Genomic DNA, 17,161 nt, shown 5'->3' on the forward strand with positions numbered 1-17,161 from the left:
GCCAGGAAGAGATATTGGCTTTTAACATGTACAGTGATACAACACTTTTAGCAGATTGGGTAATATTCATTTTGGGACTCCTGCAGGGCGCCCCACAGAGACAACATCTGCTGCCTTTGACGTCGTTCCGTAGGGGGCGCCAAGTAATGACGTCATGAACACCCTAGGCACCACTGTTTATAGAGATTAGTACCTCATTTCTGTGTGCGTATTTAATAATAAGTGTGGGATAAAAGTACATGTATAATCATACATTAGCCTAACCAAATGCACATTCGAGTCTAACTCTAAGGTCAAATCAAGTAAACTAGGAAATATTTAAATTATTTTTGGTGAAAATGGCACGCTCCGGTTTTAGTTATAGTTTTTCAAAAATAAGGGTGGACGCGGTGGCTGAGCGCTTGGCTTCCGAACCTTGAAGTTCTGGGTTCGAATCTAGGTGATAACTAGGATCGTTAATTTCGGGATTTTTAAGAGCGCCCCTGAGTCCACCCAACTGTAATGGGTACCTGACTTTAGTTGGGGAAAGTTTGCAATTGATCGTTGTGCGGGCCACTTGACACCCTGCTCGTAAGCCGTTAACCAAAGAAACAGAGGACCTTAACATCATCTCCCCTACCGATCGCAAGGTCTGAAAGAGGAACTTTACTTTATACCTTTGTAAAAGTAAGAAATTTAGAACGAGTTTTTTTTCCTCAAGTGGTGTCTATGGATGAGGCTACGAGGGTTGTGTGCTTGTACAACAATGATCTCTGGTCGAGTCCCACACTCGTAGCAGCTAAAACACAAAACGATGGAAAGGAAAAAAGTTTTACTTTCGAGAATGTGATTTCTTTTTTTTTGGCTCAGAAATAATGGAGAACGAATGGATGAAGTTTTATCATATGAAACTGCTGTAAATGTAAACTTTCCCCACACTCTCTGTCCCCACACTCTCCCCGCACACTCTCTCTCTCTCTCCCTTCACTCCCTCCGTTCTTTTTCTTTCTGCCTCTCTTTTTTTTCTCCTTCCCTCTCTGTCCCCTCTTTTTCTCCTCTTTCCCCCCTCCCTCTTCACCCCCCCCCCCACTAAAACATTCTCTCTCTCTCGTCTCCACCCTCTCCCTTTCTCTTTCTCTATCCATTGTTACATTGAACTTGTCTTTGCATTATTCTTTTTTTTAATTCAATAATGACTCGCTGGCTCGTGCCTCTGTCATGTTGACTAGGTTAGGAACAACGTGCCTCCTCTAGCAGATCTCTTCACGTGCAATTAGCTTCTTGACGTGGGGGGAACACAAACTAGGTCGAAGTAAACGAGTCTAGGCGTTTGAAGTGAAAACGATTTTATTGTCTATTTCAGCTCATCAACTAAAACACGAGCCATTAAAACGTCTAGCCACCCAAACTAAAAACAACAATAAAAAAAAACCTGCCTGCTTGACTCGTTGAAGCAGAAGCGTGAGCGTTGCTTAACATTCCGGAAATAAAAAGATGCAATTTAAGTAATACAATAACTCAGATTAATCCAGAATGTTCAATATAACTTATTACGATTTTTCAATTCTAACTATTAGCTCAAACTTTCTTCTTTGTAAAAAGACTAAGGAAATTGGCAGGTGGTCAAAAGTCTAAAGAAGTTGGAAGCTGGTCAAGAAAGTTGGATGGTGGTCAAAAGTCTAAGGAAATCGGAAGGTGGTCAAAAATCTAAGGAAATTGGAAGGTGGTCAAAAGTCTATGGAAATTAGAAGGTGGTCAAAAGTCTATGGAAGTTAGAAGATGGTCAAAAGTCTATGGAAGTTAGAAGATGGTCAATAGTCTTAGAAAGTTGGAAGGTGGTCAAAAGACACAAACACAAAATGAATCATTTATTTCAAGCTTACATTTCGCCCATTGTATATGGCTGGTTCGCAAATTCGATAGGGTGTCACGCGAATGTCGAGGTCTCGAGTCTCTTGCTGATCTTTTTTTTTTTTTTCAATGACAAATCAAATATGGATGTTACTTTTATTATATTATATAAATTTAAAATAGTAATTGATTTTTAAACAATTATTTTGGAAATTTTCACACTAAACTTGACAATGTCATGAAGGACGCTAAAGTAGTGAACTTCCAAATTGCCAAGTCAATACATTTTACAATAGCAAGAGCTTACAAAATTTGATTTTGCATTGCTAAAAAAAGGCACAAAACCCATAATTCAACTGTTTAAAAAAAAAACAAACCTTTATTTTGTACACCAGATACACCAAAAGTCTTGCTATTGATAATTTTTCCGCCATGTTTGATAATTTCTTTTTATGTTGATTTTTTTAAATGTTTCGATTACTTTATGACAGACCAATTCTAGTTCCTCGTTCTTCAATCATTTTAGAATTGAATCAAGTTTTTATGAGTACTATGTACGATATGGGAATAGCAGAATCATTTACGTATGAGAAATACGAAAACTTATTCCATGTTTTTTTTTGTTTTTTTTTTTGCTCTTCTAAGTGCCCATTAACTTTCATGTCGTCTGCTAACTCTCAGTGTTCCATTGCATGGAGCTGCATGTTTTATCAAATCACGTTCGTGGCATTTGTTGAATTCTAGAGTTTATGGCTGACCAGTCTGCAGTGTTCTGTAATTATTGTTTGAGGCATTTATATAATTTTTTTTTCTGTATAGACTAGTTAACTGAGAACTCTAGACTCTAGGTTATGTCAGTTGCGTTCATCTCTTCAATCCACTCGTATTTAAAAGAGTTTAACCCTATAAGCTGTACGAAATAGAAGCAACATTCTGTGTTACTTCTGCTGGCGTTTTGTTTAGCACTAAATGAACTTGTGGTGAAAATATTATTTGATCTGTAGTTTAAACATTGCACACACACACACGTGTTCCTACTTTTTAAAAATTCTAATATTGAAGAGAAGCTTTCAAACCCCACTTACAAATGTTGCTTGATCTTTTAACGCCTTTTGAAACATAAGAAATTGGCTGACAACTTAGATCTTTTGTTCCCTATCAGCTTTAGTGCAGACGTTTAGAAATGCCACATTTCATTGTTTTAAACGTACAGCGTTCACATTTAGATGCTGAAATATTTGGTGCAGAGTAATTTCACAGACTGTATACAATTTTTATGACGTCATTAGAAACGTTTATGTGGCCTGTGGACCAATTTTTAAACTCGAAGCAAATATTCCATCATACTGGTATGGAGATCGGTGGAATAATTTTGGGAATCTGTTATTGAAATTTTTAATAAAAAATCAATTTAGTTATGTAGAACAAGAATATTTTTTCATTCAATATGTCATTTCAATTAGTCTAAAATGTGATCTGTATTCCGTGGTAAGTTCTTTAGAATGTAAAATGTAAGTTTTTAGATTATAAATTTTAAGGTTCTTATTAGGTCTAGGTGTTCAATATTAAACTTTGTTTTTAACTAGAATTTACTAGATATTTTATTACTTCCCTTTGCTAAGTCTTCAATGATAGTTTAAGAATTCACATCGGTCATGGAATCCTATCTCATTAAGACGTATCTATATAACTAAAAATATAATGGCACTCAAGCTGTACTGCTTTGCTGCGTGTCAAATGATCCATTTGATCTGCCATCAATATATTTTGATACTCTTCTGACTCGATCGCCCCCATGTGGCTTGAATCTATGTATTACATCGTGCATGTTTGTGTCGCCCCCTGGTGTTAATGTGTTTCATCTCTCTACAGGTGTGACGTGGACTATTACATATCTTCACAGTTGCTGGCTAATCGGTAAGTCTACTCTTTTGTTCTCTTCAGGTAGGAATCTTTGTGAGGTATTTTATTGGATGTTCAATACACATACGTTAAAGGGTTGTAAAACAGCATAGAGATGTTTTCTTCTGAATAACAAAAGGATGCAAACGAACCACATTTGTCAAGCCTCAGGTTTTGCTGTTGTTGTTGTTTTAGCTACTCCATCCACATCTTCAACAATTCTACCCCCACCCTCAGCGCTCTAGTTGTTGTTCTTTGCATTGAAAGTCTTGCGCTAGTCTAAGCCTCGTTGATTCTCTGCAGTTTTTTTACTTCAATATTATCTCCCTAAGTTCCTGTCTTGATCTAACTCACCTGCTTTCTGTAAAAGATATTCACATTGCTGCTGAGATGCGCTTTTGACTTCCATTTTCAAAGATGATAAGATGTTGACTGGTAAGATTATCGCCACAGTAACAGCATTCGTTGTCACCCTCTGCCACACATTCAAATAAGAACACATGACTTCCAGTACTCACACATTGACACATACCTCCACACACTTACACAAGAAGTCGACTCCCACACACTTACATAAGGAGCATGACTCCCACACACTTACAAAAGGATACCTGACTCCTCAAGTTCGCACAATAAATTATGACTCCCATCACGCATGTCAGGAAAAACATTTGGTAATTGCATCTTAAAAAAAAAAAGAAACAAACTGAGGAGTAAGCAAATGTTTGTACACAATCTGGTCAATAGGAACTGAGTGTATTGACTTTCTTACACAATCTGGTCAATAGGAACTGAGTGTATTGACTTTCTTACACAATCTGGTCAATAGGAACTGAGTGTATTGACTTTCTTGTCAGGATTTATTATATAAACGTATACATGAATGCAAATGCATGCATTTATTTAATATATGAAGTAGATATATAAAAATAATGTAAAGACGGATTCGAAATGATTCTACCTTCTATTTTAACCTTAATAAATACCAACTGTTCAGGCTCAGTATTCTCTGGGAGCCCGGTTTGAGACACACTGATCTGAAATCAGATCAGCCAATTTTCTGAGCCCATCACTCCCAGGTATCTGCTGGAGAAGACTGCAACTAGTTAACACGTCGTTTTCGTTAGGGCTGGGGGCCGATGCGAATCTCCGAGCCTGTAACCTAAACACTGCTGGCTCACACGGCACCTTCTGTACGCTCCTGGTGTGCATCGACTTTGTTCATCCCCCTCCCCCCCCCTCCCCATACACCACCAGGAGAGCGAAACAATGTTGTCCTGACGTCACAATAGGTTGTCTATTTTTAGAAAGCCAAAGCTGCTCGATCAGTTGTGACTGTAGAAAGTATGTGTTACATCCCCCCCCCCTCGAAAATTCTGTGCTCATGCGTCTCTGTGTTGAGAAGTTGTTTTTTGTTGTTTTTTACACATGACTTAGTGAGAAACATGCAGTACGTCTCGACACAGGGCTTCAGATTATCTTTGTAGAAACACGAGTGGAATGACATTTTAAAATGCACTAATATATTTCTCTTTATCTTGAACAATTAGACACTCTGGTTACAAAGATAAGTCGAGTTCATGATTCATCCACACAATTGCTCATTCTTTTGTAATGCGCGAGCATATCAGCATTCCATATTTCTATTCCACATGTTTATGTTACTAATACTGTTACCAACGTTTGTTAGTTTTAAGTAGAATACGATAAGCTTATGGTTTGAAATTGCGCACAATTGACAACCTCTTGAAGGACGGGGAGGTCTCGAAAATAGGTCTCCACAGTCACATGACAAAGTGTTCTACGAGATCAACCCTAGTCGTTATGACTGAAAGATGCCAACTACTATTGAAGGAATATTGTTGACAAGAATTGCTTGCTGCATAAGTAGATCTTTTCGTCTGACCGAAACTGTAAGGGGAAAAAATAACCACTGGCTTAATTTATCATTAAAAAAAAAATGCACTAAAATGACTAGATAGTACTCGGTGTTCCGTCATTATGAATTCTATTCATTTTAAAAATGCATAGGCGGTTCCTAAGGGGTACGAAGGTGCCCCGTGAAATGGAAATTCATTAGTCAGCTGTCATACTAATATGTGTAGCTTCTGCCATGCTTTCTAATGAACGGTACCAATAGGCTAACTATTCATATTTGAGGGGGATTTATTCTAAAAGTTGTTACTGAAAAAGAAATTGTTATTCAAGTACTGTGTTATTTTGGTTTGAGTTAAGATTAATGCCCGCAGTGCGCCGAGAACTGTGTAAAAAGTAAAGTAAATTCCCCTTTCAGACCTTGTGGTCTATAGGGCAGATGAAGTAAAGTTCATCTGATTCTGAGGCCTACGGTTAACGAGGATGTCATGTGGCCATCACAACGACCAACCGCCTTTACCACCAACTAACGTCAGGTACCCATCAGAGCTTGGTGGAATCAGATGCGCCCGAAGATCCTGAAATTAAAAATCTCAGTCTTCACCAGGATTCGAACCTCGGACCCCGGTTCAGTAGCTAAGCGCTTTACCGCTCAACCAATGCGCCCCATTCGACAACTGTGTACTACTGAAGAAATTCCTATTAGGTCCAATCGTGTGTCGCTCTAGCAATCAAAACATTGTTTGAAATAATAGCAACAAAAGTTATAATGTAGCCTTCCATGTATTTACTGTTACTATAAACAAATTCAACACGCGACGAGAATATTAACAATGTGTCACAATCCAGCGCACAATTGATCGGTGAACAGTTTGTCGTGTGAACCAATAGTCAGTGAGCCAGTTGTCGTGTGAACCAATAGTCAGTGAGCCAGTTGTCGGTGAACAAGTTGTCTGTGAACAAGTTGTCTGTGAACAAGTTGTCTGTGAACCAGTTGTCGGTGAATGATGAGTCCGGGTGAGCGAATTGTCGTGAACTATTAGTTGGTGAGCGAAATGTCTGTAAGCGATTTGTCGTGTGCCCCTGAAAAATGTGCAGTCTTTCTGGACCTGTCTGCAAGAGGCTAGTCGCTGTACGGAGCCATAAGTTCATGAAAGCCTAATACGATAAAAGGAAAAAAAAAAGACTTCATGATAGTGTGTGTTGAGGCAGATCACGTACCTGTAGAAGTTTGCGTCTTTCACTGATCAAACGCTGAACGTGACATAATTGATTAAACAGACGTGGCCCCCATGTGTACCGCCTAGATGTGGATAACGCGGTCCCAGAAATGACTTATAACAGAAAGCTCATTATAAGTCAAATTTACAGCAGGGAAAGTTTACATATACACCGGGGGCCATGTGCGGTGAAAACAATCTTGGAGCGAAATCTACTCAGACTTCGGTTGCTGGGAAAAATCGATTCCATGGATATTGGAATCGACTTCGTCACTTTTTCTCTTTTCAAGAAATATGGGAATTCAAATTTCTCAAACCTATAATGTAATCGTGATTTTCCCCCTAAAAATGTTTATCGGCTACTCTTTGCTTACTGTAGCTCTGTGCTATAACATTCTAGCATTATCAGCTACTCTTTGCTTATTGTAGGTACGTATTATAACATTCTGGCATTGCAGGAAAATGGGGAATACAAGAATATTCAGAATGAGCATCAAATGTCAGTTCCTACGGAATGATTGTTTACATAGGACATTTTCTCAATGACCACGGAAAGATTCAGTCACGTGACAAACCTGTTTATCCTACTAAATGGCTGCCCGGTCGTGAGGTATGCGATCTGGACTGTCGTTTCGAACATTTCCCGCCGCCATTCCCGCGCGTCATGCGGATGGTTCGTACTCCATTGGCTTCCTTCAGTCGTAGAACGACTATGGTTCATCTCAGAGCACACTTCCTCATGTGGCTGTGGAGCCCTATTTTTGAGAGACACTCCCGTCCACAGATAGCGCAGGTTAAGGTGGCTTTTGCTTCGGTGGTAGAGGAGGTGGCCGTTTTTCGGATTGTACGTTTTTCTTCCTGAGCTGAGACCCATGTACTTTCACTGACCATAGCTTTCTTGGTTCGGACTAGGATGTAATAATCCTGAGTTCTGAAAGGTGCATACGAAACTTGTAAAATTATAGTCGAGTTTGATTAGCATTGACGTCACCATTGGCAAACGTGTTTATAAAAATTTGGAAGTAGTTTGGGTGAACAGAGTTTTGATTATGCCGAATGTTTGTAATGAAAGTAAAGTGAACATATACATTTCCTTAACGTTTGGTCATTTAGAGTTCAACTTCTTGATACTTCCACATTGAAAGTCTTCAGTCTCACAGAGTCAACACCGTTAGCTTAGGACTTTTATACTTACGTTGAGGTTCTTCATTTCAGTATCGATACCTCCGCCACCTCTTCAATTTTTATGTTTGGTTGTTTGTACAAAGCTTATATATCACTGCACTATGTCTGTCTGGTACACATTTTGGATAAGTTATTTCTAGCACTTCACATTCTCTGATCAAGTTGAAACTAGGCACAATTAGTCATTGTCCCTAACAAAATCGATTAAAAAAAATATACCAAGTGTTAATGAAATAAATTTTGTGTGATATCAAAAAGGGAAATAAATCTTACCCTATTGATGTATATGACTGTAAATATGGAGCTATTCCTCTTAATCGACCACTGGTGGACAATGGTTATGCTTGCCCTGGATGTGGCAAAATATGTATGTCATAGCTGGGGCTGCGTAGCCACGGGAAATACTGCATTAATCTTTGGACTCGAAGACAAGCCTTGTTATTATTATTATTATTCTTATGCTAGAAAAGAACGAGTATTCCTTCTCTGGCGCTGCCAGTGTCGAGTTTTGTTAAGGGGAAACAAAATTCATCGTAGTCCCTTTATCAGTTTCCATTGAGGAATTTTATGGTGATGTGGCAGGTCTGTAGTAGTACAGCCCTCTGACAGGCAACGATAATGTTCCAAGGGCCTTGAAGGTATCTGTGAGGACGGTTGTTATTATCCCCTCGGTTGATATAACTATGGGGTATATTGTTGTTTTAGATAACTTCCATAAACACTTAATCTTCAAGCCTAGGTTCCCATATTTTCGTTGTTTTTCCAGCTCAGTTTTTCTTAAATTATGAGATAGTGGTATGGCGATGTCAATAATGGTAGCGGCTTTTTCTTTTTTATTAATGACAAGCAGTTCAGGGCGATCAAAATCTACCGTTTGTTTGTCGGTCAAGATAGGCCTGTCCCAGTACAATAAATGATCAATAGACTCGAGAACCTCTTGTGATACTATTTGTAATAAGGAGGAGTCTCCACTTACCACAGGTTGATACGTTACAGGTCAGTGTTCAGGCCTACGATAACAATTGGTCTCGTCTGAACCCTCCAACACTAAAATGAGAACGCAGAAAAATAAGAAAAACAAACGCATTCATTTTTTAGAAAGCTTTTTTAAAACAATTTCGTTCGCTTTGTTAAATTCATCAATTAATTAGCTTTTGGGTCGGGCTCCAGCAATCCACAAATCTCTGAGCAGACGCCTAATCGTACTCAACAGTTCCAAGAAACAGGAGACGACGACACCATGTACCGCGCAGAATCGAGCCTAGAATCGGGAATCGCTCCTGATCCCTCGTTGGCTGGGGCACCTGTCATTAAAAGGCAACCACTCTGGCGCAGACAGCTCATCTCGTTGGGCTGATGCTTGTAGCGCCAATTTGTTGACGGCGGACTTCGCTTTGCGTATAAACAGGCGCTGCGTCAAAAAAGCCAGGTCCATGGGGTAGCAGGCTTCTGTCAGCACGTTGTGAAATCTGTGCCGTTCCTATCAATTAATTTACCTTGTCTTTTTGTATTGCCTAAACAATGGATAGATTCAGTGGGGAAAGATTTAAAAAAAAAACGTTGCCTTGCCCTATCTAATCTACCTTTACAAATCGTTATTCCCCCTCCCCCCGCGTTTTTTTATTTCTCGTTTTTTTTAAACATAGAATTGGGTTTTTCGTTTTTTAACATAGCAATAGCCTAGCTCTAGATGATTAACTTGAAGACGGTGATTCCAAAAATAAACGAATTCAAATAGAGTTGGTTAGCGAACAATGTTTACTTGTGAACTGTTCAAGGTTTGAGAGAAGTGATTCCTCGCGATTCTGTTTCCAGAATATAGAATCGATACCCATATGAATCGTATCTCATTTAATTGCTTTGTTAACGATGCCCATTTTCTCTTGTTGATGATTTTCATTCAGTATCGATATCTCCTTTAACAAAAAATAAAACAGCAATAAAGATTATTGGACTACTTCTACAAAGTAAAGAAGAAAAAAAAATGTTCATGAAAACGTGTAACTTGAGTAGGTCTATGTTGGCTTCTAAACATTTTACATTTGGAAGAAATGAGTATTGAGTAGCTAGACAATAATCTTCTGATAGATCAGTGGCCCGGTGTTTCCTGCTCTTTGGATTTTTAAGAAGAAAGGTTAGCATCGGTTTATAGATTGTTGTCGGTAAGACCATGATCCTTGTAAAGATAGAGTGAGTACTATGACTTTACCAGAAGTACCATAAGTCCCATGACATTAACATAAGTACAATGATACAATAAGTACCATAAGTACAACTATATTACCATAAGACAGATGACTTAGCCATGAATACCATGACAATACCATGAGTTCATCGTATCTTATCTTATATAATACAGACAGTACTTCAAAAAAAAGAAGATTAGTCGATTAAGATTTTCTTTTGGTCTCACATGTCTATTCCGCGGCATTTGTGAGTGACCTCCAGCTGTCTCCTGAGGCCGCATGCAAACAGGTGCTCTTTTCTATGTCAGGCAAGTTGGCGCCTAAGCTGGTCTTTAAAGCGTTTCCGTTAGGCACCTCTGTTACGTCGACCACCTTTTAGCGCACCAAAAAATACTGCCTTTTGCATACTTTCGTTCCCCATACTGGACACGTGCACTGCCCAGCGTAACTGTCGGACCATAAGAAGTCCATACCGGCGTTCGCAAGAATATCGCTTTTGTAGTCAATATTTCACTAAACTCTAAAAAGGAGAAAAAATCATTTCTCTAATAAATGTTTTACTTTTTGATAAAAAATGTAATAGTAAAAGTCAATAGTATCGCTGAAAATACATGGTGACAGCCTCAACAAATTTCTTTGAACAAAAAAAAAACTCCACTAAACAAAAAAAAAACGCTAAAAGTTTAAAAATAAAATTGCTTTAAACACAATGTTTGCTATTTGTAACAATAATGTGCAGTTTTAAAATTTAAAGGCAGATGTACATTAAGAATATCATGTTCCGGCAAATTAAAAAGTAAATGGTTTCCCTTTCAGACCTTGCGATCTATAGGACAGATGATGTAAAGGTCATCTGTTTCTGTGGCTCACAGTTTACGAAGGTCTGTAGTGACCAGCACAGCCACCAACCGCCTTTAATTTTTCCCCAACTAATGTCAGATAAACATTTGAGCTGGGTGGACTCAGAGGCGCACCTAAGATCCCGAAATTAAAAATTACCGAACCCAGGACCACCGATGCAGAAGCCATCGCTTTACCACTCAGCCACCGCGCCTCCCGGCAATTTAAACCCTAGTCTTGATTCAAAAGTTATGGGTACCTATTCTCTTCATCAGGACCCATTTGGCCGTCCATCTTGTTTTTCGCCCCTGGAATAGTTGAGTAGGTACCTAGAAGAAGACATGAGCTGAGAGACATGGCCGCGTCATTAACAGACGGGGATGGAAAAAAAGATCACAGACTTTGAGAACAAGAAAAATGGGGGAGGAGATGGGGGGGGGTGAAGATTCGTTTTTAAGAAGTTGGGGGGTAATAGGAGGGGAGGGGGATTAAGTTCTCCCACCTCACCTTCAACACACAAGCGCACGCACACACACACACACAGACCGCTAAACAGAATTCTGGAACTAACAGGCCAAGAAATGCGTTTGTAGATGTCCTGCGAAGGGGAGTCGAGGTGGAACACATCTCTGACCTACATAACATCAGAAACAATGATTTCTCCCGACACAGATAATGTTAAGTCGGTGGAAGTGATCCAAAACAAGGCAGAGGTGCATCAGTTGTTTGCTACCTGGTGCGCGCTTCTATCCGTGGGCGTGTGAATTGGTTTGCAGCTGTGAGTAGCTGTGTGAGTGTAGCTGAGCAGCTGTGTGTGTGTAGCTGTGCGTTATTTTTTTTTAACACGTGGGTTTTATGTGTGTTATTATGTGTTTCAACGTGAATACCCGGGTACTTTTAACATCTGAGGGCTGGCAAAGGCTAAAGCAACCAAGTAAATTACAGTCAGCGAAATATGAAAAAAAAAAAAACAATGGATATACATCCCCATGATTACACAAGTGACCTTGGATGTACAAGCAGCCTGGCAGATTTGGTCTTAAGGACGTTAGAGAATACGGAATATAAAAGAAAAAAGGGTCTACAGCTGTATGTCGATAGCAGTGAGCTTATACCAGTAGCGTGTCAGCTGTGGCCTTGCAGCTGTCGGTTATAGCTGTTAAGTCTGGGCTAGCTGTGGAATTCTTTGGAATGGTGTGCCCCCGTTGACATGAGATTGCAGCTGTGTTGTCGCATCTGATTGTTGATTGCAGCTGGCTTGAAAGTGTGGTATGATACTTCCGTGATCTTATAGCTGTGTCGTTGTAGCCGTGCCCTTATAGCCGTGCCCTTGTTGATGTGACATAGAGCGACGGCATTTAGTTGTCTGCTTATAAATCTTTTTACAAAGCTTATATCAACTCACTTTGTCTGTTTTTCTGGTAAAAAGTTTGAACATGTTTTTTTTTCTCCCATTTCCCATTCTCGGATCAAGCTGAAATTTGCACAATTATTCTTTAGATCTTACAAAACATGAATCAACGAAAACAAAAAGTCAATTATTTGTGATTAATTATTTTGTTTGATATTGAAATAAGGGAAATTAATGCTGCTTAATGAGAGATGTGGAAATATATATATGGATTTAATCCCATTATTTCGTTTTGACACTTTTTCTCCCGCTTCCCATTCTTGGATAAGTTGACATTTTGCAGTGTAGAAGTTCTGTTACTACTGATGGGGTGCTTGGCTTCCGAACTTGGGGTCCTGGGTTCGAATCTAGGTGTACTCTAATGGGTACCTGACTTAAGTTGGAGAAAGTAAAGGCGGTGTAGCATAATTATTCATAGTCGATGGCAATATGCGAATCGATATAAAATGAATCAATTAGCTAATCAATTAATACTTATTAATTAATTTTGTTTTATAAAGCAGAAAGGGAGCTAATCCCTGCCATTTTCAGTTATATGACAATAATTAGTGTAAGTATACAAAAAAAGTAGTAAAGTTTCCCCTTTCAGACCTTGCGATATATGAGTCAGATCAACAATGGTCCAATCTCTTTCGCGAACGTATGGTAGAGGGCATCAAGGAGAAGGGACTCTAACTCCGGTACTCTTGATAAGTAGCCAAGTGCTTTATGACACTACTACACACATTGGTTTATGACACTACTACACACATTGCTTTATGGATGTGTTTGATAGTTTAATACATTTTCATAACTTTTTAACGATTTGTCAGTATTTAAATGTGTGCCCGCGCACACTTCTGTTAATGGAAACTATTTCTTTCAAGTGCCGTATTAATTCATTATTTCAAAGGTTGCATTATTTGTTTGTCTTTCTTCGTCTCTGCCTTTGAGATTATATTTTCCAATGTGCGTCCATTACATTCTAGACACCCGTGCATTCTACAACGGGAATAGAGGAAAGAACGCAATGAAAATGAATCTGGTTTTTGCATCGGAGTTACCTGACTTGAACTCAACACCGCGAAGTATCAATCATCCGTAGTCACTTGCTCTTTGTGTGTGTGTGTATATAGGTTAGTGTGTGTGTTAGAGTAAATTACTGAGAGAGAGAGAGAGAGAGAGAGAGAGAGAAGGAGATAATGGGAGCTAGAGAGAAAGAAAAAGAAATATCGTTGAGGGTGAAAGAGAGAGACAGTAAGAAACCCCTAGAGATCATATGATTATTACTCCTCTTTTGCGAAAGATATTTTTTGGTGTAAGTATGCCGGGTGTAGGATACACTTAAACAATGCAGAAATGAACCTGTCTAGGTATGTCTGGTACGTAGTTTCATATTTCGCACAACGCAGAAGCCAATTTTTATATTTACTCAGCATTTGGTTTGTAAAAAAAATAATAATTTTAGTTCATTTTATTTCTATACTTTGAACCAAAAATTTGGCAATTTGAACCGAATATAATACAATCAATAGGGAAATTTTAAGATACACTAAACAAAATAACACTGTTCATCATGCTAAATAGAACTTTAATGTTTCCAACTAAAAACAAAATGAATAGCTTTGAAAATGTTATTCTGCAATGTCAAAAATTGTACAAAAATTATCATATAATATGGCTAAATATGTGGGGGTTTGTCCCCTTAGATAATTGTGTACGTTATTTCGAATGTGCCTATTCTCGGATCAAGTTAAAACTATAAACAATTATGAATCATGAATCATGTTTTAAAAAGGGTAACCGATTAATCATTTTCTTTGATATCTAAAAAGGGGAAATAACTTCTACATTATTGAGAGCTATAGCTGTAAGTGTGGATTTCTTCCCCTTAGATAAGCTTTTTGTTTAAAGGATTTTTATATTCTGCTTGTTATAAATGTACTTAAAATAAACCTGATTTTAATTTGTTGTAAGATTCGATGACATCACTGGCATTCATTGGTATGACATTCACACAGGTATATAGAGTCCCGGGCATGGACGTGAATGTCACGTGACATTTGCTCGGCATTTACACAAAAACGGGCAGCTATTCGGTGGCATCATAAATAAACTCAGTGACCGCTAACGAAATGAAAGAATAGACAAATAAATAAAGCCAAAAAATATGAACTGGGAAGCGGGGGAGGGGGAACCAGAAACATTAATGAAAGGTGAGACACGGTAGCAGACGACATAAATTCATATGAGTGAAACTATGCGAGTTATTGTTCCTGCGAGTACTCTGCCCAGGATGCCTAGCCACATACCCATAGAAACCACAGCGTCCCGTTTGGCGCCCACTTTGCTGGGTGTTTATAATTAGAGAGGCTACCATACGTCAAAAGGATGGAACTCTCTAGTCTCTGGGAAACTAAAAGTCTTGTGATGGGTACAGACGATCTGAAGACAAAGAGATGGAAGATTGGGGGTGGGAGAAAGGATGGATGGATTGTTGAGTCAGGTTGTCTTGTTTCCAAACAATTGCCTTTACGCTTGATGAAATAAAAAGGGTAAAAGGGGGGGGGGTTGTCATGTTGGTGTCATGCTGTTCATGGCCACTCTATTTCATTATTATCTTTTTCTTAACTTTAAAGCCTAGTGTTAAGTTAGCATTAATTAGCGTTGGCTACATAGACGACTGTTATTATTATTAAAGATTTTCAGCTATGGCGAAAAAAAAAAAACCCATCTAAACTAGCTAGATTTTTGGTGTATCAGTATACAGAATAAAGGAAGTGTTTATGACGTGTGATATACCGGTACGATACTATTTGTGCTTTTTTTTTTTAGCTCTGCAAAATCACATTTTGTAAGTTATTTTTATCTGGTTGGCAACATTGAAATATAATTTAGCGTCCTTGACATTGTTTAGTTGATCTTTTTTTTTAAAATCATTAATAGTTCTTGAATCCTTAAAAAAATACGTTTGTTACTAGATCTAAATCTCGTCTGCTACAATTAGTAGCCTACTCAAACCATTAGCTTCGCCAGCAACATTAAAACAGAAAGACTTCGCGCATCCGCGAGCCACCATGACTTTCACAGTACTTTCACTTTGACTGCTTCCGTTTCTTCAAAAGAATTCATCAATGCCATTCATTAAGTGATAGATCAAGATTTCAATCTTCGGACACATTGTAAGCTTTATCTTTGTATTTAAAAATCTACATTGGAAATTTGTCACACCATTAGGGAATCGAAGTGCCAAAGTGCATCCCTATAATCCATTTTAATTGTTCGAAATGATTTATCTCAATAGAAAAGGCATTGACAAGGAGCTTTTTTTTGTGTGTGTGGTTGTCCGATCATGATCACACTTTGCTCAAACACCACAATAGAAGCAATCATTACAACAATCTGGTCGCGCCATGCATGTTTCTTGAAGGACGCCCAACTACGGGGAGTTGTTTCCTAATCCTATTCTCAAACCGTCTAAGGAGCTCCACTCCATCATCAGTACACTGGTGGCGCCTATTGGGGAACGGCTTGGCGGATTTGTTTGACATCTCCTCCTTGTTCTCTAATTGTTTAAATAATTCAAATTACTTTTAGGGCCTATTCTGGTGAAGTGGTTAGAGTAACATAGAGAGCTTGGCATCCAATGAACAAACAAAATGTTTCAAAGCGATTCCGAGCTGAGAGCATGTAGGCCTACTGTTTTCATAGAGAAATGAATTTATGCCTTCAGAGGTCGTTATGCTAGCCACACTCCACTCTAAGCAAGGTTTTAAATCATTTAAATATAGGACGTAGCCCAGTTAGTTGCATTAATAAATCTAACACTTAATCATAGTTATGTTCTTTATGTAGTTTCAAAAGTCTAGAATGGTACACAGGTAGCTTCAGTATACAAGTTCGATTTCCTATTGACTTTTTTTTGTGGTTGTCCGATCATGATTACACTTTGCTCTCCATTGCCTTTCTTAACCTCTCGCTTTTAACTCTTGACCAGAAGTTATTTGATGCCCAAAGATTATGTTTAGACTCTGTATAAATTAGTGCAAAGGATGGTGCGAACTTTGGTGGCGCAGGGCCGTAACAATATTATTGGAGTTTTTTTTATGCATGACGACAAATCCATAAATAGCCAGCTTTTTGGTGTATCCGGCGTAAAGAATAAAGGATGTGTTGATAAGCTAGTATTTTTTTGAAAGTTAAATGACAATTTTGTTTTCACCTTTTTAGCACTGCAAAATCATATTTTTTAAGCTCTTTCGTTTGTAGCTTTCAGTTGCCAACATGGACGTTTATTATAGCGTCCTTACACTATTTAGTTTATCGTGAAAAACTCCAATAGTAAATTTTTCTTTATCTTGTGTTGTCTGTAAAGGCAAACAAGCTCGAGTCTGACGATTACTCTGAGTGGCCAAACACCAAACATTATTTTTAGTTCTAGCACATTGGCGACTATTGTGAAACTGTGCTAAACTAATACATTGGCAACTACTGTGAAACTGTGCTAAACGTGGATGTCGATATTCTATTGGAACGTTGAAGTTCTATTTACACGTACAGACTACAGTCCAACCTACACAAGAAGAGACTAGCTACGAGAAAGTAAAAGAACTGAACACACATAAAAAAAGAGGGAGGGATGGGTATAGATGCGAAATGGGAGGAGGAGGTATGAGCTCCCAACATTCAGCAGACATCACCGAGGTAAAGACGTCAACTGTTTTTGTCTTTTA

General features: G+C 38.5%; 1 protein-coding gene across 3 annotated transcripts in view; it reads left to right on the top strand.

Annotated features, from left to right (window-relative positions):
- The window catches only part of LOC106055576 (RNA-binding protein 24-B-like), a 109,244-nt gene that overhangs the window by 79,910 nt on the left and 12,173 nt on the right, over window positions 1-17,161 (top strand). For all 3 annotated transcript variants that reach the window (XM_056015003.1, XM_013211878.2, XM_013211879.2), the window contains exon 5: window positions 3,703-3,747. In XM_056015003.1, coding sequence (XP_055870978.1) covers window positions 3,703-3,747 — 45 coding nt within the window. The remainder of the gene's footprint in view (window positions 1-3,702; window positions 3,748-17,161) is intronic.

This window comes from Biomphalaria glabrata, chromosome 17, assembly GCF_947242115.1.
Source record: "Biomphalaria glabrata chromosome 17, xgBioGlab47.1, whole genome shotgun sequence".
Lineage (NCBI taxonomy): Eukaryota > Metazoa > Mollusca > Gastropoda > Planorbidae > Biomphalaria > Biomphalaria glabrata.